The sequence below is a fragment of the Coregonus clupeaformis genome, unplaced genomic scaffold (assembly GCF_020615455.1).
Source record: "Coregonus clupeaformis isolate EN_2021a unplaced genomic scaffold, ASM2061545v1 scaf0202, whole genome shotgun sequence".
NCBI classification, from domain to species: domain Eukaryota; kingdom Metazoa; phylum Chordata; class Actinopteri; order Salmoniformes; family Salmonidae; genus Coregonus; species Coregonus clupeaformis.
The window spans coordinates 382,365-406,782 of record NW_025533657.1 but is presented as its reverse complement, the minus strand read 5'-3'; the positions used below and the strand labels follow the sequence as shown (position 1 = coordinate 406,782).

At 41.9% G+C, this 24,418-nt stretch overlaps 1 protein-coding gene across 6 annotated transcripts in view; it reads right to left on the bottom strand.

Moving 5' to 3' along the window:
• Positions 1-5,915: 5,915 nt before the first annotated feature.
• The window catches only part of LOC121560103 (tripartite motif-containing protein 2), a 48,312-nt gene continuing 29,809 nt past the window's right edge, over positions 5,916-24,418 (bottom strand). For 5 of the 6 annotated variants that reach the window (XM_045214143.1, XM_045214142.1, XM_045214145.1 and 2 more), the window contains exons 4-12: positions 21,424-21,575; positions 20,802-20,982; positions 16,928-17,651; positions 13,435-13,538; positions 11,804-11,971; positions 11,094-11,274; positions 8,665-8,735; positions 6,531-6,671; positions 5,916-6,304 (exon numbers count right to left, since the gene is read on the bottom strand). In XM_045214143.1, coding sequence (XP_045070078.1) covers positions 6,152-6,304; positions 6,531-6,671; positions 8,665-8,735; positions 11,094-11,274; positions 11,804-11,971; positions 13,435-13,538; positions 16,928-17,651; positions 20,802-20,982; positions 21,424-21,575 — 1,875 coding nt within the window. In that variant the 3' untranslated portion in view covers positions 5,916-6,151. The remainder of the gene's footprint in view (positions 6,305-6,530; positions 6,672-8,664; positions 8,736-11,093; positions 11,275-11,803; positions 11,972-13,434; positions 13,539-16,927; positions 17,652-20,801; positions 20,983-21,423; positions 21,576-24,418) is intronic. The other variant, XM_045214147.1, reaches the window with a different exon arrangement.

Here is a 24,418-nt window from a genome sequence, read left to right as displayed (position 1 = left end):
ATCCTGGACTTCCTGACGGGCAGCCCCCAGGTGGTAAGGGTAGGTAACAACACATCTGCCACACTGATCCTCAACACAGGGGGCCCCTCAGGGTGCATGCTCAGTCCCCTCCGGTACTCCCTGTTCACCCATGACAGCATGGCCAGGCACGACTCCAACACCATCATTAAGTTTGCCGACGACACAACAGTGGTAGGGCTGATCACCGACAACGATGAGACAGCCTATGGGAGGAGGTCAGAGACCTGGCCGTGTGGTGCCAGGATAACAACCTCTCCCTCAACGTGACCAAGACAAAGGAGATGATTGTGGACTACAGGGAATAAAAGAGGACTGAGCACGCCCCCATTCTCATCGACGGGGCTGTAGTGGAACAGGTTGAGAGCTTCAAGTTCCTTGGTGTCCACATCACCAACGAACTATCATGGCCCAAACACACCAAGACAGTCGTGAAGAGGGCACGACAAAGCCTATTCCCCCTCAGGAGACTGAAAAGATTTGGCATGGGTCCTCAGATCCTCAAAAAATTCTACAGCTGCACCATCGAGAGCATCCTGACTGGTTGCATCACCGCCTGGTATGGCAACTGCTTGGCCTCCGACCGCAAGGCACTACAGAGGGTAGTGCGTACGGCCCAGTACATCACTGGGGCCAAGCTTCCTGCCATCCAGGACCTCTATACCAGGCGGTGTCAGAGGAAGGCCCTCAAAATTGTCAAAGACTCCAGCCACCCTAGACATAGACTGTTCTCTCTGCTACCGCACGGCAAGCGGTACCGGAGTGTCAAGTCTAGGTCCAAAATACTTCTCAACAGCTTCTACCCCCAAGCCATAAGACTCCTGAAAAGCTAATCATGGCTACCCGGACTATTTGCACTGCCCCCCACCCCCACACCATCTTTTTACGCTGCTGCTACTCTGTTAATTATTTATGCATAGTCACTTTAACTCTACCCACATGTACATATTACTTCAACTACCTCAACTAGCCGGTGCCCCCGCACATTGACTCTGCACCGGTACCCCCTTGTATATATAGCCTCCCTACACTTCTGCTCTTTTTTTCTCAGCACTTTTTTGTTGTTGTTTTATTTTACTTTTTTTATTAAAAATAAATGCACTGTTGGTTAAGGGCTGTAAGTAAGCATTTCACTGTAATGTCTGCACCTGTTGTATTCGGCACATGTGGCCAATAAAATTTGATTTGATTTGATTACATATGCACGCACCAATTTTCCATTAGTTATTTTTTTAATTTTTGAAACAAGTCATTTTTTAAATTTCACTTCACCAATTTGGACTATTTTATGTATGTCCATTACATGAAATCCAAATAAAAATCAATTTAAATTACAGGTTGTAATGCAACAAAATAGGAAAAATGCTGATGTATTTGCCAATGATAGGCTTTGAAGCCACAGTTCGGCCATATTGGCACTCCTCAGAAGAAGCAGTCCTCAATTAAATCTTTCAAGGACAAAATGTTTCAAAGATTTATAGATAATGATGAGATGCTCATGTCTGTGCCCTAACAATGTGTCATCTCAATGGCTGGAAGGCAGGCGACAAGCTTAGGTTTATCTGACCGATTTTGTCGAGGAAAACCTCTCGTTTCACTTCTTCATCTGATGTGTTGAAGTATTTTGTTGTTGTAGTGGGAACAAAAAATATATATATACATTTTAAGGAAAATGTTTTTATATTATTTTTTTATGTTGAGCTCTCATAATATAATTTAAAAGTATGCATTACGGTGTCTGTAATAAAATAAATGTGTCAAAATTTTTTTTGACACTAAGAAATGCATTTCTATAGCTTCCAACATGTTTTACAATGGTGGGGGAGTGCCAAGATGGAGGAGCAGCGGCATCAAAACAGCACCCCCTGTCAGTCATAATGTATATACAGTACCACTCAAAGGTTTGGACACTCATTCAAGGGTTTTTCTTTATTTTTACTATTTTCTACATTGTAGAATAATAGTGAAGACAAACTATGAAATAACACATATGGAATCATGTAGTTACCAAAAAGTGTTAAACAAATCAAACAAATCAAAATATATTTTAAATTCTTCAAAGTAGCCACCCTTTGCCTTGATGACAGCTTTGCACACTCTTGGCATTCTCTCAACCAGCTTCACCTGGAATGTTTTTCCAACAGTCTTGAAGGAGTTCCCACATATGCTGAGCACTTTTCCTTCACTCTGCGGTCCAATTCATCCCAAACCATCTCAATTGGGTTGAGGTCAGGTGATTGTGGAGGCCAGGTCATCTGATGCAGCACTCCATCACTCTCCTTCTTGGTCAAATAGCCCTTACACAGCCTGGAGGTGTGTTGGGTCATTGTCCTGTTGAAAAACAAATGATAGTCCCACTAAGCGCAAACCAAATGGGATGGTGTATTGCTGCAGAATGCTGTGGTAGCCATGCTGGTTAAGTGTGCCTTGAATTCTAAATAAATCACAGACAGTGTCACCAGCAAAGCACCCCCACACCATCACACCTCCTCCTCCGTGGTTCACGGTGGGAACCACACATGCGGAGATCATCCGTTCATCACAAATCTCATCAGACCAAAGGACAGATTTCCACCGGTCTAATGTCCATTGCTCGTGTTTCTTGGCCCAACCAAGTCTCTTCTTCTTATTGGTGTCCTTTTGTAGTGGTTTCTTTGCAGCAATTCGACCATGAAGGCCTGATTCACGCAGTCTCCTATGAACAGTTGATGTTGAGATGTGTCTGTTACTTGAACTCTGTGAAGCATTTATTTGGGCTGCAATTTCTGAGGCTCTGGGTCTTCCTTTCCTGTGGCTGTCCTCATGAGAGCCAGTTTCATCATAGCGCTTGATGGTTTTTGCGACTGCACCTGAAGAAACGTTCAAATTTCTAGAATTGTTCTGTAATGATGGACTGTCATTTCTCTTTGCTTATTTGAGCTGTTCTTGCCATAATATTTTCTGTATACCACCCCTACCTTGTCACAACACAACTGATTGGCTCAAACGCATTAAGGAAAGAAATTCCACAAATTAACTTTTAACAAGGCACACCTGTTAATTGAAATGCATTCCAGGTGACTACCTCATGAAGCTGGTTGAGAGAATACCAAGCGTGTGCAAAGCTGTCATCAAGGAAAAGGGTGGCTACTTTGAAGAATCTCAAATTCAACATATATTTTGATTTGTTTGACACTTGTTTGGTTACTACATGATTCCATGTGGCATTTCATCGTTTTGATGTCTTCACTATTATTCTACAATGTAGAAAATAGTACAAATAAAGAAAAACCCTTGAATGAGCAGGTGTCCAAACTTTTGACTGGTACTGTATAAATAATTGGTTATGACAGTACCAAAGAGGGTGGCAAATCCTCTATAGTAATAGCAAAGTGTCTTTGTACTAGGAGTGGGTAGATGGAATATAATAAAGGTTAGGATTCTTCCAACTGGACAATTCCCCAATGAGAAGATTTTACCAGAGGCTGCAAGAAAAGTCTACAGAAATAGCTTTGTTTGTTATTGATGCCTTCTTGACTACATAAGTGTTTCTTCATTTAAGTTTCTTATCTACAGGCTATTTCTTTCTCATTCATTGAAGTGGATTGACAAAACACTTTTTTCAGGAATGCAATACTTTATTTCTGTGCTGTACACAAAGAGCAAATAAACAAATTATGGTATGGTCAAACTTTAGGAAATGTTTTCACACACTGCAAGCATATTAGGGCTTTGGGAAATCTGACTTTAAATATGAATGTTCCGATACAGTGAAAGGGAATAACACTGCCGTTTTTAACAGGGTGTTGCGTAAAGTTGGAATGTATGAGGGGGGAAAAAAACATTCTAAGTCTGTGTGTCTGACATTAACAATGTGCATGACATTCATAACACTTGCAACAATACACAATCTTCAAAAACGTTTTACATACCCATTTAGGGGGTGGAATGGAACAGCACAGTCATTGCAATGCCACTAAAACTTAGTTTCTGTACAAAAATGTACAAGTTGCATATCACACTTGCTGCATTACTGAGAGCTAAACATACAGTATATGGGCACTTCTTCCATTTGGCATCAGGGTATCAACATGGACGAGGACAACAAATAACTTAACAAGGACAAATACAAAATGGCTGCCTGAAACTATGTACATGAAAGTAATGAATTGATGCGAGTCAAGTGCTTTCGAATCTAAATTAATCCAAACGGACGCATGAAAAAAAAGATAAGGAGAGCATTTTTGAAGGCTGAACCTATTAAGATGTAGGCTAATTACCTTTTTATACAGTGCAGTTTATTTACACAGATTACATCTCGACTGTTAAGCCATTGTATGTTTTTTAGATAAACTATTAGACAGTGTCAGCTACAGTATCAGAATACTACACCTGAGTAGTATCAATAGTTTTGTGTGACAACAAACAAATGGGCTCAACAATTGAGGATGGGAGGTAAAAGATGACAGGTTTGTAATATCAGTTTCAATATTGTCGTTATTGTTTCTAACAGTTCTACAATTACCTAGAGTGCAGAGTAGCAAGAACAACACAGATGTATAACTATTGTTAATTTTCAGGACTCATTGAAAGTGAACTAAACATCCCAGAATGCTTTGAGCCATAAGTAGTATCATAAAGAGTTTAATGTGAATTGTCCCTTATCGTATTTTACACCACGCGCACGCACGCACACACACAATCCTTTGCATTGAGCAACAATATCTAGTCTGTTATTATTGTGGAAGAGAAGCAAAGTGTAAAACCACTGGAGTAGAGGAGATAAGATACTATATCATACACTGAGCAGTAAGTGAACTCCTTATTGTTAATATATGTAAATATCAAGTGGTGGTGTGTAGATTGAAAAAAAACACTCCCACAAATACAAAGAACTATCTCCTAAGCAAAATGTAACCAATGGGCGATGTCACAAAATATAGCTTCCTGTAGATGTCTGCAATCTTTGACAAATGTTTCGCAGATGTTTGGGAATGTTTCACAAATGTTTGTGGGAAGGTTTTTCGGACAGCGTTGCATGCACTTGTTATATATACCATGCTTAAAAAATACCCTGATATATTTTAGGTCCTACGTATGAAATTGAACAGGTGAGGTGGGTAGAGATACCTGTAGATAACTCTCATTTTCACTGAGAACATTTTACTAGAAGCTACTTTAGCCGGAGATTACTTTGTGGTGATCATTGATGCCAAATAATAATAATAATGGGATGCCAAGAAAGTGAAACAATCTAATTAATTGAAATTGGGGAATGAGATATTTTTGGAGCTAGTCTGTGTCAAAGTCCAGGCACTTTATTTTAGATTTTTACTTCCTTTCAATCTCACTTCCATACACATTGGTGACCGTCAACTAATATTAGCAACAACTTCCATACTTTAATTTCATTGCATGATAAACATTAACTTCCAGTTTTACATCAAGTGCCATGTCACAACAATAAATAACGAAAGGAAGAATTTGTCCAACCTAACCATGATACCCAGTTATAATTTTTCATCGTCCCAACAAGGATCCCTTTAAACAAAAGGAATGTATTGTATATCAGCTCTGGGGTGAAATTTCCCCTAAATTCAGATCTAGGATCAGCTTCCACGCCACCAATCCTAACCTTAACGATTAGTGGGGAAAATGCAAAACTGACCCAAGATCAGCATCTAGGGGCAACTTCACCCGACTACTACTTCTGTATATCACATTAGGGCGGGGTCATCCTCCAATCCATGGAGATCTCAATCATAGTCCCTCCCTCCCACCTACATCACATGACCAATTCTCCTTCTCTTCTTCCTCTTCCCCATGGCCGACAGTAGAAAATAAACGTTTCTGGGGAAATACAGGGTTTCTCTTGTGAACTCCAGGGGGTCAGTGGAGGACAAGCTTAAAGGTCAGAGGTCATGAAGGAGGCTACAGAGGCACATGTCAGGGTGAACGGTTAGAGAGAGGTTCTGTATGGCACGGTGATGGATGGCGGGATTGAATTAGTGGATGAGTGCAAATCCACCCATTACTCCGTACTGAGGATGGTGTGTGTGTGTGTGTGTGCGCAAGTCTTCGTGTGTGCGAATCTGTGAATGTGAGTGTACGCATAAGTGTGTGTGTGTGTGTGTGTCTACTAAGTGTGCGAGGGCTACTGCAGGTAACGGTAGACTTTGAAGCAGTGGTTCCCAGAGTCAGCCACCACCACGTGGCCATCGGAGGTGAGGGCCAGGCCCTGGGGACCGTAGAGAGGGTCTGCCGATGTGTTGATGTAGGAGAGAAACGAACCACTGCCATCAAACACCTGCGCGAGAGAGAGGAGACAGAGGGGGGGTAGTGGTATTCAAATTTAACTGACTACTCTAGATACAAATATAATAAATCTAACAAAATGATTTGATAATAAAATTATATTTTAAAGAGCATTCTAGAGGACAAGAAAAATGTTTTCATTTACAGTTTAGTTAACACCAAAACAATGTCTCCCACTTCCCTGACCTTGGTCTCACTTCCATGCTCTTTGGCCTCACCTGTATTCGGCTATTGCCCCAGTCTGCTACGATGATGTTGCCGTTGACGTCCACCGCCACCCCCGTAGGGGCGTTGAACTGGCCGTTCCCCTCCCCGTTGGAACCAAACTTCAGAAGAAACTCCCCCTCAGGGTTGAACACCTGCAGAAAGGTACACATCCTTTTTTCAGAAGGGTACACAATCCCTTTTTATATAAAGAAAAGGTACATATCATCATCATCATCATCATCATTTGGTTCGGTGGGTGCCATGTTGCCAAGAGGTCGCCTAGGCAGAGAGCTCCTGTACATTTTGTAAATATTTAATAATTACTACATGTTTTTTATTTGAATCTTTTTTCTTTATTTTTGGTTTTGAATAGCCAAATGTTTATAGATTAAATCTGGATTGCGTCTATTTGTTTCCTGCCCATGAATTCATTGCAAATCAGCCGTCTCATGATAACTAGCTAGCGATGCTACCACGTTAGTGTATTTCGATTTGAATACCCCCTGCCTATTTTTACAAATTATTTCTGCGGTCTCATGACCCAATGAGGAGGACTAATGCATGGCGAGCTGGCAGTGACGACTTCATCGCTCGGGGAGGTTTCCTATGAGCGGCCTGTCATCATAATATCCTGAGTGAATGGAGACTGGGGAGCTCAAAAACAACATCTCGTTCTACACTACAAGACCAGAGAGTCAACGGCTATGGAGAAATCGCAGTCAGACGGCAGGGGGACGAGGCGCCAGTGAGATGCTTTCAATGGAGAGTGACCTGTGCTGTCTGCCTGCCAGTCTCCGGAGGACCTACTCATCTCCCCACATTGACCTCCTTCCTCTGCTCAAGCAATGTGGTTCCATATTGACTGTCGCACCATCTGTTGGAGGCTTGAAACACTCAAAACTTTCAACACTGTCTGAAAATCATAGTGCAGACCTACTCTATCCTATAGCTGTTTTATTTTATTCACTGTTTGTTTTGCTTTGTAGCAATGTGTCGTTTGAATGTCATATGTTGAACAATGCTGGACACAATGTGGAATTGACCTTAACCAACTTTAGATTTTCTCCCCAAAATACTTTCCATCTCCAAGACAATGGGTCGTACAAATGGCTCGACACCTAGGGGTGAAACCATGTGACCTAGCAGGACTATAAAAGTACTGCTCCCCTATCTTTACCCTCTTTACTCTGGACCTCCATCTCCAGCAGGCTGACCATAGGCCCTGGACCTTTGCCTTTAATGGCCAGAACTGGTAACTGATAACTTAGGGGAAAAGTATAGCCACCAGTACAGACATTGGGAAGGAAGTGCCCACACACTAAACAGGCTCAGAAGAAGACTTAGTCTCAGAAGAAAACATAAGACTTAAAAGAGCTAGTGTAGCCTGAACGGTACACTTAAGCTAACTGTCTTCAAGGAAAGAAGGAGAAGACAATTAGAGCACAGCCTCTGCAACTCAAGCAAGGAGCCAACAGAGAAGAGCGACAAGCATAAGGACAATTCAACAAGAAAGGACACGCAGCCATCTTCTTCCTTTGTTCTCCTCCATGCGGCCTGAATCAGCAAGAAGCCACAACAGACTTTGATCACAGACTGAGTATAACATAATTTAATGTTCAGGATCTCGAGGTCTTCACCTCGTCTTCCAATCTATTTCCTATCTTTTCATTATCATTCTCATTATGTATGTAAATATTTTGATTAGTGTTATTACATGTTGATTATATAAAGAAATGTTATTCTGGTAAAGAAGTCCAATTGATTCTCAAAATAATTCATTCCTTCAGATAAGCCAATAATTACTATTGTTAAAATGTTAGTCTTATATAGTTATTGCTATACTAACTCGTAAGCCAGGTCTTCTTAGAATACAATTTTTGTCCAATACTGGACTGGTGCTCCGTTAATCATCTCATATTAATAAGTGTACACACTATTTTACAGCTTTTTCAAGTGATTTGAGATTATTTTTGTAATGAAAAGCGCTATAGAAGTTGAATAAATTATTATTATTACTATTATTATTATTATTATTATTATTATTATATCCCTTTTTCAGAAAGGGTACACATCCTTAAAAAAAAAGTTACACCATTCTTTTTTTACAAGGGTACAAATAATTTGTAATTGGTGAGATGGTCTTACCTTCACAGAATGATTATGGAAGTCTGTAACAATTATCTCATTGTTATGGTTGACTGCTGCAAAGTGAGGACCTGGATCAAACAGAGAGATAGTACATGCATTTAACCCTGCCCCTATGGCAATGTAAACAACGAAACAAAGGAAAGTGGAGATGTCTTGCGGTGATGGCAGAGGCTTGAGGATTGTAATAGCCTACTCTGTACTACCGATGAGTAGTGAACTTTCTGGCGACGGGCTGCCGGGACATCACCCAAGTGGGTGCTACTTGTTTGTATGGAGGAATGGCTACAAAAGTCAAGCTGCTATGCTACGGACGGCTACGGACGGCTGCGGACGTCGGGGACATCGAGGTGCACTGTTAAACGGCTCCGGACCTGTCTGATCCTGACCCATATTCCTGTGACGCTGCCTTCCACCACTTAAGCCATTGTCTGATACTACCAAGACAAACTGCTTCAGCTCCCATGCTGACTTCCTGATTTACTGTTTTTGTTTCCTTGTTTAATTACTTTTATGTGCTGTGTACATAATTCAGCTTTAAGCTGCCATGTACCACAGCCTACATGTAAATGTAATAAAACTAATAAAGACAAATGGCTTGATTTAAAACAATGTATCATTTGATGTGATATGTTTTTATGAAAAGACCTGCCAAAACACGCCTGCCAAAACACATGTAGAAACTGATTCCACTGTATGTATTTTATTCTGTTAAACTGTAACCAAATATCATATTAAACAATGTAATCATAAATTCATTTTAAAATGAAGGAAAGGAAAGCTATAGGGAAGAGTGGGGTAAGTTGAGCCAAAGGGGTAAATTGAGCCACCCTTGTTTCTAGGAAACCATACACAAAATTAATAATTTGACCAAATATTTAAGAAGGGTCATCATTTCATGGAGTCTGTGAAGGAAGAAACCATATGGAAAAAGTGGTAAGCAAGTTAGGTCCCAATTTTCTATAAAAACATTTTGACAAAAACGCGATCGTAATTGTGTTGGATTGTGTTTGGGAAATAAAGAGACGTGGTTTTAAAAAGGTAATTGTAATATTTCATTCAGTACAGAAAATTGTAGGCGGCTTAACTTACCCTGTCCCGCAGCTCAACAAGTTGTGCCAAGAGACCACTTTTGGACAAGCTATGTTTTCAAAACTGTAGTGTTTACATTAATTCTCGTTATTTCCAGGGATACACAACATCCCGAAATATAAACTACAGGTCAAAAGTTTTAGAACACTTAATCATTCAAGGGTTTTTCTTTAATTTGACTATTTTCTACATTGTAGAATAATAGTGAACACATCAAAACTATGAAATAACACATATGGAATCATGTAGTAACCCCAAAAAAGTGTTAAACAAATCAAAATATATTTGAGATTTGAGATTCTTCAAATAGCCACCCTTTGCCTTGATGACAGCTTTTCTACAATGTAGAAAATAGTACAAATAAAGAAAAACCCTTGAATGAGTAGGTGTTCTAAAACTTCTGACCGGTAGTGTATGTAGATATTTTTGTTAGAAAGAATACTATATTTCCCTTGACAGAGTGATGATGAATATAAAAAATGGCTCAATTTACCCCACTCTCCCCTACTGGAGAGTCCTGCTGTACAAATGGTTGTTTTTGACAGGTTATTCGCTATTTATGTGTACGCTTAGGCCTACTGTGTTTTTTTAAATCTTTTAATTTTTTACTGTTTTCACATTTTATTTATTTGTTTATTTATTTACATGTAAATAGCCTGTGGGGAAAACAACCTGTGGTTACCTAGGTTACCCCATTGGCTCACAGCAAAAACGTCACCTTTTTCCAACAATTTTCTTGTTGTCTGCTTATTTTAGTCATTTACAAAACGATATGTAAGAAAAGTACAACATGTCTAAAGATTACTTTTCAACACTGCCTGCTCCTGAGTGCTCTCACTACTTAGACAAATGTAATATTGTAGGGCTTCCCTCATGATGGTTTTAATCATGTTTTGAGGCTATACAGTGTTTGTTTACGTTTACTTTGTTTACAAACATTGGAGTAAAACAAGCTATATTTTGGGTTCTATTGGGGTATGTCAGTTGAAGTAAGCTCATATTCTTCAAGAATGAATGGGTACATATAATTAATTTATAAGTCCAAAAGTGGATGTAGCAACTGCTGATTGCCCCTTTAAGATAAGGTTGGGCTAACTGAAAATTGAAACATTGAATTGAATGGAGAAACACACACACACACACACGACTGACAAAAGCAATGGGCTTCGACACAGTAGGAAGAGCATGCAGGATAAAATACAATAAAATGTTATAGCTCGAAAGGTCAAAGGTCACGGTCACGTCCTAAAGGTCACTCGCCTGGGGGAGTCCTCATTCCGCATGCAGGTGGTGGGAGCAAAAGAGTGGGAGCGGAGAGGGGAGTGCAACACCATTACCATTGAGTGTACCTGCAAACTGCCGGTCGCCCGTTTCGCGGTTACCAAACTTGGTGACCAGCTTGCCGTTGGGCTGAAAGATGAAGACGCAGCACGCCTTGTTGTCCACGATTATGACGTGGCCATTCCTGTCTACCGACACGCCTTTGGGGCCCATCAGCTTGCCCGAGCCAATCTTATTCTGGGGGAGATAGAGGGACAGTCAGGAAGGACAGTGGATAATACCCCAGTATTTCTGTTGGGTATTTTATATAAAGAAATAACAAACAGGTTATCTCAAGTTAATGTTTCAATTCAGGCTAACGTCAAAGTCTGTGGCATGGGACCTTATTTTTCTGGTTCTGCTGGGTAGAAAAAGACTAATCAAGTCAGAAAGCATACCCACATTGAGTTATCCATTATCAGTGAGCATCAGCCATGCAAAGCATCACATAGGATAAAGCAATTCTGACAGCAGCTATTAGTTGATATGACAGAACAGTCTGGAATCCAAACTGAATAGCCCTCCATTTCAATATATTTTCACTTCAATTATGAAGTCTGGACCTGCTCCAACTGAGAGGCACTCGGGCCGACAATTGGGGCGGCTAGAAAGCAGCACAAACGATTTCAATGAAGGCAGGTCCAGACTGAATCAGTAAAGTGGAACAGAGCGATATCTAGTGTGGATTCCAGGATAAATGACGGCATTGTATAAACTTTTAACTCACCTTGAACTTTCCGTCGCTGGAGAAGATGCTAACCCACTTGTTGTCGTAGTCGGCTATGATGATGTCACCGTTGGGGTGGACCGCCACTCCTGTGGGCCGCTGCAGTTGCCCTGGAGACCGTCCACGCACCCCAAAGCGACTCTTGAACAGACCGTCGTTAGAGAAGATCTGCGAAAGAAACACGGGGCCGAATCACATGACTGAAGATGGACTGATTGTCAAAATGCTTTGAAATATAAAAAACGTAATCAATGGATAGTCAGGGCTCTTTTTTTATTCAGTCCTTTAAGGAAATGATTTGAAAATCCTCTTTGATATGATAAATAAATGACACTTTTCAATTATTGAACTGGAATTGTTACTGTCCTGATGCCAATTTACAGTTGGTATCTTTGCCATATTTTCACATTTGCAAAAGCACCATGATATACAGCAAATCAATACAAAACATCTGAGCAGTCAGAGCTCTTAACCGAGTCTTGTTTTCATCCAGTCTATATCAGAAGAATATTCTTCAGACAATCTCTTCAGACACACCTCAAAGAGCTCTGGTGAGAACTCACAGTCAAAAGATACCACTGTGACTAAGTCAAGGCAGAACGACTTCAGAGATATGAGCTAGACGCAGGGCTGTTCAATTCCGGTCCTGGAGGGCCAAAACACTTCAGTTTTTCATCCTCTCCTTCCATTCAGGGACTAATTCAGACCTGGGACACCAGGTGAGTGCGATTAACTACCAGGTAGAAAAAAAATGTTTTGGCTCTCCAGGTCCAGAATTGAACAGCGCTGAGCTAGATACCAACTACCACTCTTATGTAAATGTTTTAAATATTAGGATGAAAGAGTCTAACTACAGTAGAAAAGTATTTTATCATGCCTAACTTGTATTACATGAAATAACAAATGATGTGCTCACGCAAAAATAAATGTGTGCTGTGGTAAATAAATAAATAAAAACATCTGGTATTCAAGCCATGTAAATCCACAGATCAACAAAGCAAATCTACAAAAACACAAGTGCTTGTATGTTCATTTGATTGAACATATTCTCAGCCCTTTTCAACTCAAATGCATTAAAGGGAGGATGGACAGCTGATGGTTGGTCTCCATGGAGAAGACAAAGCTAATTATGTTCAATAGCGATGATGAGTCATTGTGCTCAGCCCACCAGCATCCCACAATTCCCTCTGCTATTTCCCTCAGGCCAAGAGAAGAAGAAGCATAATGTGCTTGTTGATCCTACCCTGAACAACTGGTATCATCGGAATATAAGACATTCTACTGTACAGTGTTAACCATTTCGAGAACTAGTGAAAAGTGTTATGTAAACGCAATCTATTATTGCAATCCATTATATGACTGCTAGTTACCTTTTGAAGGCAAATGTTTTTAGTGAGGTAGTTGGCCGAACTACATTTGTGTGACGAGTAACCTTGCCTTGAGACCTCTGTTAGCTCTAACAGTAATAGTAATGCCTGAGCATTAGCTCAACAGGCCTTGGTCAAAAGTAGTGCACTTAGAAATAGGGTGCTTTTTGGGATTCAGCCATGGTCTTAAGTCGCGTCAACGACATGGGTTTAATTAATGATCTATGATATATAGCTAGAGATGACATTCTCCAGTTCCCTTACCTGAACACACTGGTTATTGCTGTCTGCTATCAACACCTTTCCTACTGAGGAGGCAGCCACACCCTGTAGATTGGTGAATTCCCCTTTGTTTCTTCCCTTTGTACCTGGAAGGCATGAAATAAACAAGCGTCAAATTCCCCCGTAATGCTTATTCATCATATGAGTGTAGATTAAGAGTTTATTAAGTGAAAACATTTTGACGAACTGTATTATTCTTACAATGGTCAGTTCCCGGAGTGACCTTTTTCCAATTCCACCCATGTATAACTCTGACTAGTAACTCATAACATATTAGTGTTGTCATGATACTAGAATTTTGACTTCGATACCAATACTAGGTTTAGTATCATGATACTCAATACCATCACGATACTCGACACCAAAATGATACCACAGCAAAAAAGGTTATATTAGCCAAAGTCACAGAATGGCACTTGATCCAGACAGATAAACTCAGCTACTGCTCTGTTCAATCGTTTGGCATCTTTAGAGTTTTGTTTTACATCAAAATGTTGAATCATAAATATCTATATTTGACTTTGTTTTTACCAATCTAACTACATAACATAAATGGTAACAATTTATTTGAATGGTAAATCTCTATTGATAAACTGGGTAAATAACAGTTTGGTCCCGTGTGGTTCAGTTGGTAGAGCATGGCGCTTGCAACGCCAGGGTTGTGGGTTCGATTCCCACGGGGACCAGTACGAAAATGTATGCATTCACTGCTGTAAGTCGCTCTGGATAAAAGCATCTGTTAAATTACTAAAATGTAAATGTAGCTTAGGCCTATCACAATACAGGTGAATGCATATTCAATAGGGAGACCGATTAAGTGAATGAATAAAGTTTTGGTGGCAATCAGCTTTGAAATCAGCACATTTTGCGCTATAGTTTGCATATTAAATCACAAACAAAGTACTATGGTAGTAAAATGATGTTAGCTTCAGCTGTAAGCTAGCAAGGAAAGTTAGCCAGTAGTGGGTTCGATCCCCGGGACCACCCATACACAAAAATGTATGCACGCATGACTAAGTCGCTTTGGATAAAAGCGTCTGCTAAATGGCATATTATTATTACCGTATTGGTCCGAATATAAGACGGCCTTTTTTCCCCTCGAAATAGGTCCAAAAAAGTCGGGTCGTCTTATATTCGGGGTCTAGTATTCAGAGCGCAGTTTCTCTTCTTCGGCGCTCCCTTTAAATGTCAATACACATTCGCGGGCACAGATGGCGCCAAAAATTCGTTCCGGACGGAGGGAAGAGGCGTCCTTAACAACCAGCCCGTTACCGGTGTTTAAAGATGGAAAGACAGGCTGACCATTTAGAGACAAGTGGCTCAAAAAGTGGGCCAGGTCAATAAACAACAGCGGAGGAGCTATGATGCCAATTTCAAAATAATGGTTGTCAATAAGGCAGAGTCATCTAACAACTGCCAAGCTGCCAAGACATTCGGGGTCACTGAGTGTAATGTAAGAAGATGGCGAGCAGAAAAACAACGTCTAAAAGATGCTAACAGTCAGCGAAAATCCCTTCCGTGGTCCTCAAAGTGGTCGTTTCATTGAGGTTGACCGGAGGGTTTTTGAATATGTCAGGGAAAAAAGAAGTGAGGGGAATGCCCATTACCAGAGCTGTCATCCAGGTTAAGGCCCTGGAAATCGCCAGAGAGAGCTCAACATCACTGGATTTAAAGCCAGCCTCGGCTGGTGTCGTAGGATGATGCGGCGTAATGGACTGTCACTTAGACGGAGAACGAGTTTGGCCCAACGCCTGCCGTCAGACTTCGGAGAGAAGTCTACTGTGTGAATGGATCCTGCATGCATGGGATGCTATTCTCCTCACAGAGCATCATCGATGGCTTTAAAAAATGTTGCATCTCAAATGCATTGGACGGCAGCGAGGACGACGTGCTTTGGGAGGAGCCGGTGGAAGCGGAGCAGCTGGGGAGCGATGACAGCGAGAGCGAACACAGCGGGGCAGAGGACGTGTGTGAGGGATAGAGAGACATCGGAGGAGAAGTTTGGCGAATTTTGTTAAGTTTAGTTAAATGTGTGGCCTGTATTTTCTCTGTTATTTAAAAATGTTGCTTTATTATTGCTTGATATTAATTTTGAATCATACTGTACATAGTTTGCCTTTGTGTTTAATTCACTGTGTTTTTAATATTGTTATTTTAAAATAAAATGAAGTTCTTTGTTCGGCAAATCTAGTCTGCAAATCTGTTTTTCTAAATGTTTGTGTTGAAAAACGGGGGGTCGTCTTATAATCAGGGTCGTCTTATATTCGGACCAATACGGTATTATTTTATTATTAAAGCTTGACGCTAACCGTATCTTCTTGCATTGTAAAGTGTTCTAGCCTGTTTGGACATTGTTTTGCGAACACTAATTAACAGTTTAAACATTTCGACATGCCGTTTCGCATTATTCAAGTGTGTTAACTTCTGTGCAGAGTGGGGAGCTAACATGATGCAGTCCAGACTCCCAGTGCAGGCTAGCAATGAGTAAGTGGAGCAGGCACGGTGCGCCTCACGCTATAAGGGGACATCGCTGAGCTGATAGAGTTGATCTGTGAGACACATTTTGACAGAAGTACAGAAAGTAACCAAAATTCAAGTACCGAACCGATTTTCATGTTCTAGTATCGAAAAAGTACAGAAGTTTCGGTATACCGTGCAACACTACAACATATAATTATGTATTAGGTGAACTATCCCTATACATTTGTTAGTTGAGCCTTCCCTTTAAATCTGTTAAACACAATTTTAATGACCAGAAAACATGACATTTCTACCTTTAGATTTTGTGGCATAGAGAAAGTTTAGATATCAGACAGGGGAGGTGGTATAAATAATACTCTGAGCAAAAGAGAATGTTTTTCGATTTTCACCCTCCAGACATTATTTCCTAAAGGTCTTCATGATGAAGTGCCTATGTATGTTATGTTATAAATGTGAACATGAATGAATGCCCCCATTTCAGATTACTCTGACATTTTTCTTGTGCTGTACCTAATGATTAATGGAAACTTGCTTGGTGGGTCGATGTCCTCATTGTGGTTTTACAGACGTGTTTAATACGTTTTATGTACATACTTTATTCGAATATTTATGAAATGCACATTGTTATATTTGGTAACAATTATTTTCCCTCGACTCCAACCCCATTTGATGCATGGAACAGATGTGGGTGAAGCTATGTCTACATAAGGGTGCTAATAAAACAAAAGCTCTGACGAAGGCCTTGAGACCGATACGTAATGCTTATTAAAGAGCAGTGATACTAGCAAGAGCAGTGTGCAGGTTTCTTCTTTTGTCTCATGTTCTAGTATTGAAAAAGTACCAAAGTTTTGGTATACCGTGCAACACTACAAAATATAATTATGTATTAGGTGAACTGTCCATTTATATGTCTTAGATGAACTGTCCCTTTAAATGTGTTAGTTGAACCTTCCCTTTAAATCTGTTAAAACACCAATGATAAAGCAACCATTACCGATCCTGAAAATTAGGTCATCTTCGATGGGGTTCTCTTTCCTCTTCCCTGTGCTGTACATACTGGCTGGCCTCTTGATGGCCTTCTGCTTGACGTGGCTACTCCCCGGCGACTTCAACCTCTTCTTAGCGCTCTCCGTACTGGGCGACACATCCGCCGACTTTGTCGCTTTAATCTTAAAGGGACTACCTTTAATATGCTGGTCGTACAGACGCAGCGACAGCGTCAAACTACCCTCTTTCGGCGCCGTGTACAGATACTCGTACGTCCCGTTCTTGTTGTCCAGTATCTCGCCGTCGCCCACACTACCGTCCGGAGTGGCAATCTCCGCCGTGATGTTGGCTTTCCCCATCTTACACAGCTCACCATCCTTGTCCTTGGTCGTGATGGTGACAGAGGTGGGCAGGCCCGCCACGCACTGCCTCAGGCCCTCGCCCGTGGCCACCGTCTCGGACGCCACGGCGTTCGTGGTAACTATAGTACCCAGGTTGTGGATGGACTTCTTGATGCCCTCAGTCTCCACCAGAAAGTCCAGCTGGTCGTTCTCCCCGGGCTGGAGGGGGAGCTCTTGCACGGCCAGCTCGCTGAGCCGCTCACTCATCTGCTTCTTGACGAGCAGGACCTCGGCCTCGGTGCCGTGGCTCAGTGCCTGCTCGGTAAAGATGCAGCTACTGTTGATGCCATCTTGGCCCTGGAGTAATGTGTCCAGCTGGGCTTGGAGCACCTGGGAGAAACACATTGTAGAGAGGGGAAAAGAGTGATGGGGCGGGATAGTAGAGAGGGTGTAGAGGGGTGTCAGGTGGGGTGTGAATGGAGATGCATGTGGGCATGCATGTACGGACTGTTAATGTAGACACAAACATCTGTGAGGCGCTGACACAACACACACACACGGCTGCACACACACATATACAATCTGTCATTGTACGCACACACGGACACACGCACGGACACACGCACGCACACACAATCTGTCAATGTAAAACACAAACATCTGTCAAACATCTGTTTGACTAACACATTCACCTAACAAATGTGCGCACACAAACACATACAAATACAGTACAGTCGGAAAGTATTCAGACCCTTGAACTTTTCCACTTTGTTACGTTACAGCCTTATTCTAAAATGGATTAAATAGTTTTTTCCCCCTCATCAATCTACACACAATACCCCATAATGACAAAAACATGTTTTTTGAAATGTTTGCAAATGTATAAAAACAAAAACAGAAATATCACATTTACATAAGTATTCAGACCCTTTACTCAGTACTTTGTTGAAGCACCTTTGGCAGCGATTACAGCTGGGTATGACGCTACAAGCTTGGTACACCTGTTTCTGGAGAGTTTCTCCCATTCTTCTCTGCAGATCCTCTCAATCTCTGTCAGCTTGGAAGGGGAGTGTCGCTGCACAGTTATTTTAAGGTCTCTCCAGAGACGTTCGATCGGGTTCAAGCCGGTCTCTGGCAGGCCCACTCAAGGACATTGAGAGACTTGTCCCAAAGCCACTCCTGCGTTGTCTTGGCTGTGTGCTTAGGGTCGTTGTCCTGTTGGAAGGTGAACCTTCGCCCCAGTCTGAGGTCCTGAGCGCTCTGGAACAGGTTTTCATCAAGGATCTCTCTTTGCTCCATTCATCTTTCCCCTCGATCCGATAGTCTCCCAGTACCTGCCGCTGAAAAACAACCCCACAGCATGATGCTGCCACCACCATGCGTCACCGTAGGGATGGTGCCAGGTTTCCTCCAGACGTGACGCTTGGCATTCAGGCCAAAGAGTTCAATCTTGGTTTCATCAGACCAGAGAATCTTGTTTCTCATGGTCTGAGAGTCCTTCAGGTTCCTTTTGGCAAACTCCAAGCGGGCTGTCGTGCCTTTTACTGAGGAGTGGCTTCCGTCTGGCCATTCTACCATAAAGGCCTGATTGGTGGAGTGCTGCAGAGATGGTTGTCCTTCTGGAAGGTTCTCCCATCTCCACAGAGGAACTCTGGAGCTCTGTCAGTGACCATCGGGTTCTTGGTCACCTCCCTGACGAAGGCCCTTCTCCCCCAATTGCTCAGTTTGGCCGGGCGGCCAGCTCTAGGAAGAGTCTTGGTGGTACCAAACTTCTTCCATTTGAGAATGATGGAGGCCACTGTGTTCTTGGGGACCTTCAATGCTGCAGTCATTTTTTGGTACCCTTCCCCAGATCTGTGCCTCGACACAATCCTGTCTCGGAGCTCTACGGACAATTCCTTCGACCTCATGGCTTGGTTTTTGCTCTGACATGCACTGTCAACAGTGGGACCTTATATAGACAGGTGTATTCCTTTCCAAATCATTTCCAATCATTTGAATTTACCACAGGTGGACTCCAATCAAGTTGTAGAAACACCTCAAGGATGATCAATGGAAACAGGATGTACCTGGGCTCAATTTCGAGTCTCATAGCAAAGGGTCTGAATACTTATGTAAATACGTTTTTATTTTTTATGAAAGATTTCTAAATCTGTTTACGCTTTGTCATTATGGGGTATTGTGTGCAGATTGATGAGGATTTTTATTTATTGAATCCATTTTAGAAAAAATCATTGCAGACTAAGCTAAGTGGACTTTTGACACATCAACTGGTATAGGCATACTGTAGCGTGTTGACTAACTATCATAGTTATCACTTGTTAACATAACACCACAGCACAAAATTGCTACAGGGCTGGGTCGAAACACTGAGCATCGCACGCACATGCACATACAGTCTCTCACACACACACACACACACTCACCTGCATCTGGCTATTACACTCCTCCTCTTCGACAACAAGAGCAGCCATTGAGCTATCAAAGTCCCCAACCAAAACTAATTTATCCACCACTATCTACATCAACCCTTGCTTCATACTGTATAAGACTCACCCTCTGAAAGACTAACACAAAGATATTATATATATAGAAAGAGGACGCCCCAACGGCAGGGAGATACAGTGCACACTCACGTAGTGCAGTGCACTGTGGAAACCTACACCACTGTACCTACCCCACTGTATCAACCCCTCTCTGCTTTCAAGACTCACCCCCTCTCTTTAAACATGAACAGCTCAGCACTTTCAAAGCCTAAATAACCAACTAGATAGATAGACACAACAACACCAAAGCCTAGATATAGAAAGATAAAAAGTATGCACAGTCCACACCCTATAGAAAAGGGCAGACAGAGAAAAGTCCTCCCTTCCTTTGTGCAGCACTCTGTCTGCTCTAGCCGCCGGTCCTACTGGTGAATCATTCCCATGTGATGGTGTTCTGCTCCCTAAGGGGAGGGCGTTGGGCGCTAGGCCAGCCTGGGTGATTGGTACGCTGGGCTGGGTGGGGCGTCAGCTCTCTGCCCTGGCAGTCTGTCTCTCCTCCCCTCCAGCCCTACCAATCCATGTTTTATTTAATAATTTATCAGAGAACTGCCTGATCCACAGCTGAGCCACTGGCACGCAAAGTAGAAACAGAGCCTCTGCTGCTGTGTGGGATAGTAGAACTGAGGAATTTATTTATATTTCTAATTGAGATTAAACAAACAAATCTCTTTTAGGAGATAGATTTGTTTCTAGGAAGGCACATTGGAATCAGAAAACGTTTCAGTTCTTCAGATTGGGAAGAATCTATTTTCAGTATTTTTCTTGTTCACATCCTGAGTATAATGCCGTTCATTATTGGTTTTAAAACTATGCCCATGTTTAGAAATGTCTTTCCTTTATCTGTTAATCATATATCTATTTACTTTCATTGACCACCTGCCTCTAATTCCGTATCATATTGTCTGTGTGCACCAAACAGATTGATGAAACAATCAGAAACCCACAAGAAAAGGTTCTAAACGTCTCACTCAACCAAAATGTTGGGGGTTCTCACCTTCTGCTTGAGGCCGTAGTTGACCTCCAGCTCCATGAGCAGGACACTCTTGCGGACGTTCAGGGTCTTCTGCAGCTCGTCGAACGTGGTGTGGATGTCCCCCTCGATGGAGCTCTTCTGATTGGTCAGCTGCTGCAGGATCTCCGACAGCACCTGCAGGGCCGAGTCGATTTCAGGTAGCCTGAAGGAAGGGAGGGAGAGATCAGTCTTAGGTCAAAATTAGCTGACTGTGACTAAATCACTTTGTAGAATGGAGCATTCTGTCCCTCAAACTAATGGGCCATCAGGGATAATGCTTAGGTTGCCTCTGATACATATACATAGCCTAAGGTCCAAAATAGGTAGATGAAGGACTTTGAGTCTCATAGGAAAAATCTATACACTAGTGCAAATTGGGGAAGAACATATAATGTATTCTGTGTACAAATACAACCAAAGATGGCGCCATTAACCCACTTTCCCCAGGGGTGTGTGTTGGGCCATTACCTTTTTTTTGACTGTGTCCAGTGTGCGATGGGATGTCATAATTATTATTAAATGGTTATTTTCTGGTTGTAATTTGTTTCTCTGGTTGTAAATAAGTTATATAACATGTCCCACAGGGGTATGTATTGGACCCTACCGGTTTTTGATGGCGTCAAGCTGGTCCTGCAGCGAGGCCTTGTGCTGTTCGACCACATCTTTGAGGGGCACAGTGGGGTGCTCGGCGTGCTCGCCGCTCGTACACTCCTGGCACATGGCTGTCTCACACGGCGGGCAGTAGAACTCCATCACCTAGGCAAGAGCAAAGCAAGAGTTTAAAAGGTCAACGTCAAGAAATGGTATGAGAATCCATTTTCTTCTCTCCTTTTCCTTCCCCCTGACATGATTGCAAATGCATACTGTGCAGGTGTGCGAAAGCACTAACCCAGTCCTTCTCAAATAGTGGCTTTTTTTTGCCGCAGGGAGTAGGTTTTTTTTGCACCGAAGAAGAGCACACAGCACAGAGCAGGAGATATGAAGTGCAGATAACAAACCCTTAAGAGACACCATGGAAAAATATTTAACAGGGATGAAAAGAAAGGCGGAGAGAGACTGAGATAATGAGACAAACGTAAGTCTCCCGAAAGCTAAGACGAGGAAATATGACGAAGCGTATGTAGCGCTTGGCTTCACTGTGACTACGGTGGGAGACGAGGAAAGACCGGTATGTTTACGGTGTCTAAAGATGTTGGCAGCGGACAGCATGAAGCCAAATAAATTAAGGCGTCACTTAAAGACATTACACCCCAATCACGCTGATAAGCCGCTTGAGTTTTTTCAGCGAAAACTTGCCGAATATTGCCAACAATCGTCCCGCTTTGTGAATGCTACTTCAGTAAACCAGCGAGCACTGTTAGCATCATATAAGGTGGCTAAGTGCAAAAAAAAACACTCCATAGCAGAGGAGCTGATACTGCCTGCAGCATTAGACATGGTCTCTGTCATGCTGGATGACGCAAGTGCTGCAAAAATAAAAACTATCCCTCTGTCCAATGACACTGTCGCCAGACGTATAAATGACATTGCTAACGATCTTAAAGAACAGCTGGTAGATAAACTCAAAGACAAACGTTTTGCCTTACAGTTCGATGAAGCAACTGACGAAGCAACAAAGACTGTTTGTTTATCGCTCATGTACGTTTGACATGACAAACACCCAGTGTGAGGATCTACTTTTTGTAAATATGTCAGAGACAGAGCCACAGCTGAAGAGCTATTCAAAATGCTGAACTGCTTCCTGACTGAGAATGGGCTAAAGTGGGAGAACTGCATTGGTGTTTGCAGTGATGGTGCACAGACCATGGCAGGGATGAGAAAAGGACTTCGGGCACTCATCAAGAAGGCCTCACCTAATGCTGAGTGGACACACTGTGTTATACACAGAGAAGCACTGGCATCAAGGCACCTTTCCTCTGAATTAAGTGAGGTTATGACTGACATTGTAGGTGTAGTCAATTTTATAAAGACCAGACGACTAAAAACAAGAGTCTTCTCTGCTATCTGTGAGGAGATTGGAGCTGAACATCAAGCTGTGCTGTTTCACAGTGAAGCAAGGTGGCTGTCACGAGGAAAAGTCTTGTCCTGAGTTTTTGAGCTCAGAGAGCAGATAAGAATGTTTTCGGAGCTGGAGCACAAGTATGACCTCGCAGAGAAATTTAGTGATGAGAACTTCCTGGCAAAGCTGGCCTACCTGAGTGATATATTTGGAAAGCTAAATGAACTACATCTACAGCTTCAAGGGAAAGATAAACACCTCCCTCAGGTCACAGACAAGATCTTTCACTCGAAAGCTTGCAATGTGGGGCAGGCGACTTGATGAAGGAAATACTGATTCATTCGAGAACCTGCATGAATTTGTTGACACTACTGACTATGATGCCACCTCAGTGATTCCATATATTAAGGAGCATATTTCATCACTGATGGGATTCTTTAAAAAGTACTTCCCTGAAAACAGTTCCCAATATGACTGGGTGAGAGATCCATTCAAGGCACCAGCTCCAACTGGTTTCAGCTCTGCAGAGGAGGACCAGTTCATTGATATGACATCTGACTCCACATTGAGAATGAGGTTCACATCACAGACACTGAGTGAATTCTGGCTGAGTGTAGAGAGGCAGTATCCACTCTTAGGGCAGAGGGCCAAGTGGGCATTCTTCTTCCCTTTTGCAACATCTTATCTTTGTGAGACTGGCTTCTCTGCTGTTGCTGCACTGAAGACCAAGTACAGGTCCCAGCTAAACATTGAGCAGGAGCTGAGAGTTGCAGTATCATGCTTCAAACCCCGCTTCGAAAAGCTGTGCACTGCAAAACGTGCTCATTGTAGCCATTAATCCTGACTTCCTCTTTTTTTTTTTTTATCAGCACAAATTGTTTTATAGGTCAAAGTGTTTCATATATTGTGCTCCTGAGTTAATGTTGCTGATCAATTTGAATGTATTATTATTTATTGATTATATTTTATTTTTCAGTACCAAATGGTCAAAAAATTGTCATTATTTTTTTTAAATTTCAGGCAAATTGATGCACTTTAAGTATTTTCTGTTACAGACTAAAAAACAATGTTAATAAAGTTATTATTTGTTGTAAATTGATCTATATCTCTTTTTTCTTTTCTTTAATGTTAATAAGGATACAATGTTATGCAGAGGTGTACTTATAACAATTTTATAGACAAATTATACTATTTACAGTCGCTGCGGAGAGTTGGGGGGCGCGAAATGTTTACTTCTTCCTAGGGGGGGCGTAACAGAAAATAATTGAGAAGCACTGCACTAACCACATACTCCCAGAAAAAGTATGTACATGAATGTACAAAATACTGTCGAAATCTACTAACCCTAACATTTATTTCCTCTTAACTGAAAAAATACACCAAACAATTAATCTAAAATATGTATTTCCTCCAAAACATCACCCTGTAGTAAACTTTGAAGCAAGTCATTATCCCCACTTAGGAGTGCAGTGCCAGTGTGGTAGTGCCCCTGTTCCAGTAGCCCATAAAAATAAACGTTGCTATGGTGACGAGCGAGCGCGAGAGCAAAAGAGCGCAAGAGCTGCAAGAGAGTTGAATGTCACGGAAACTACTGCCGAGG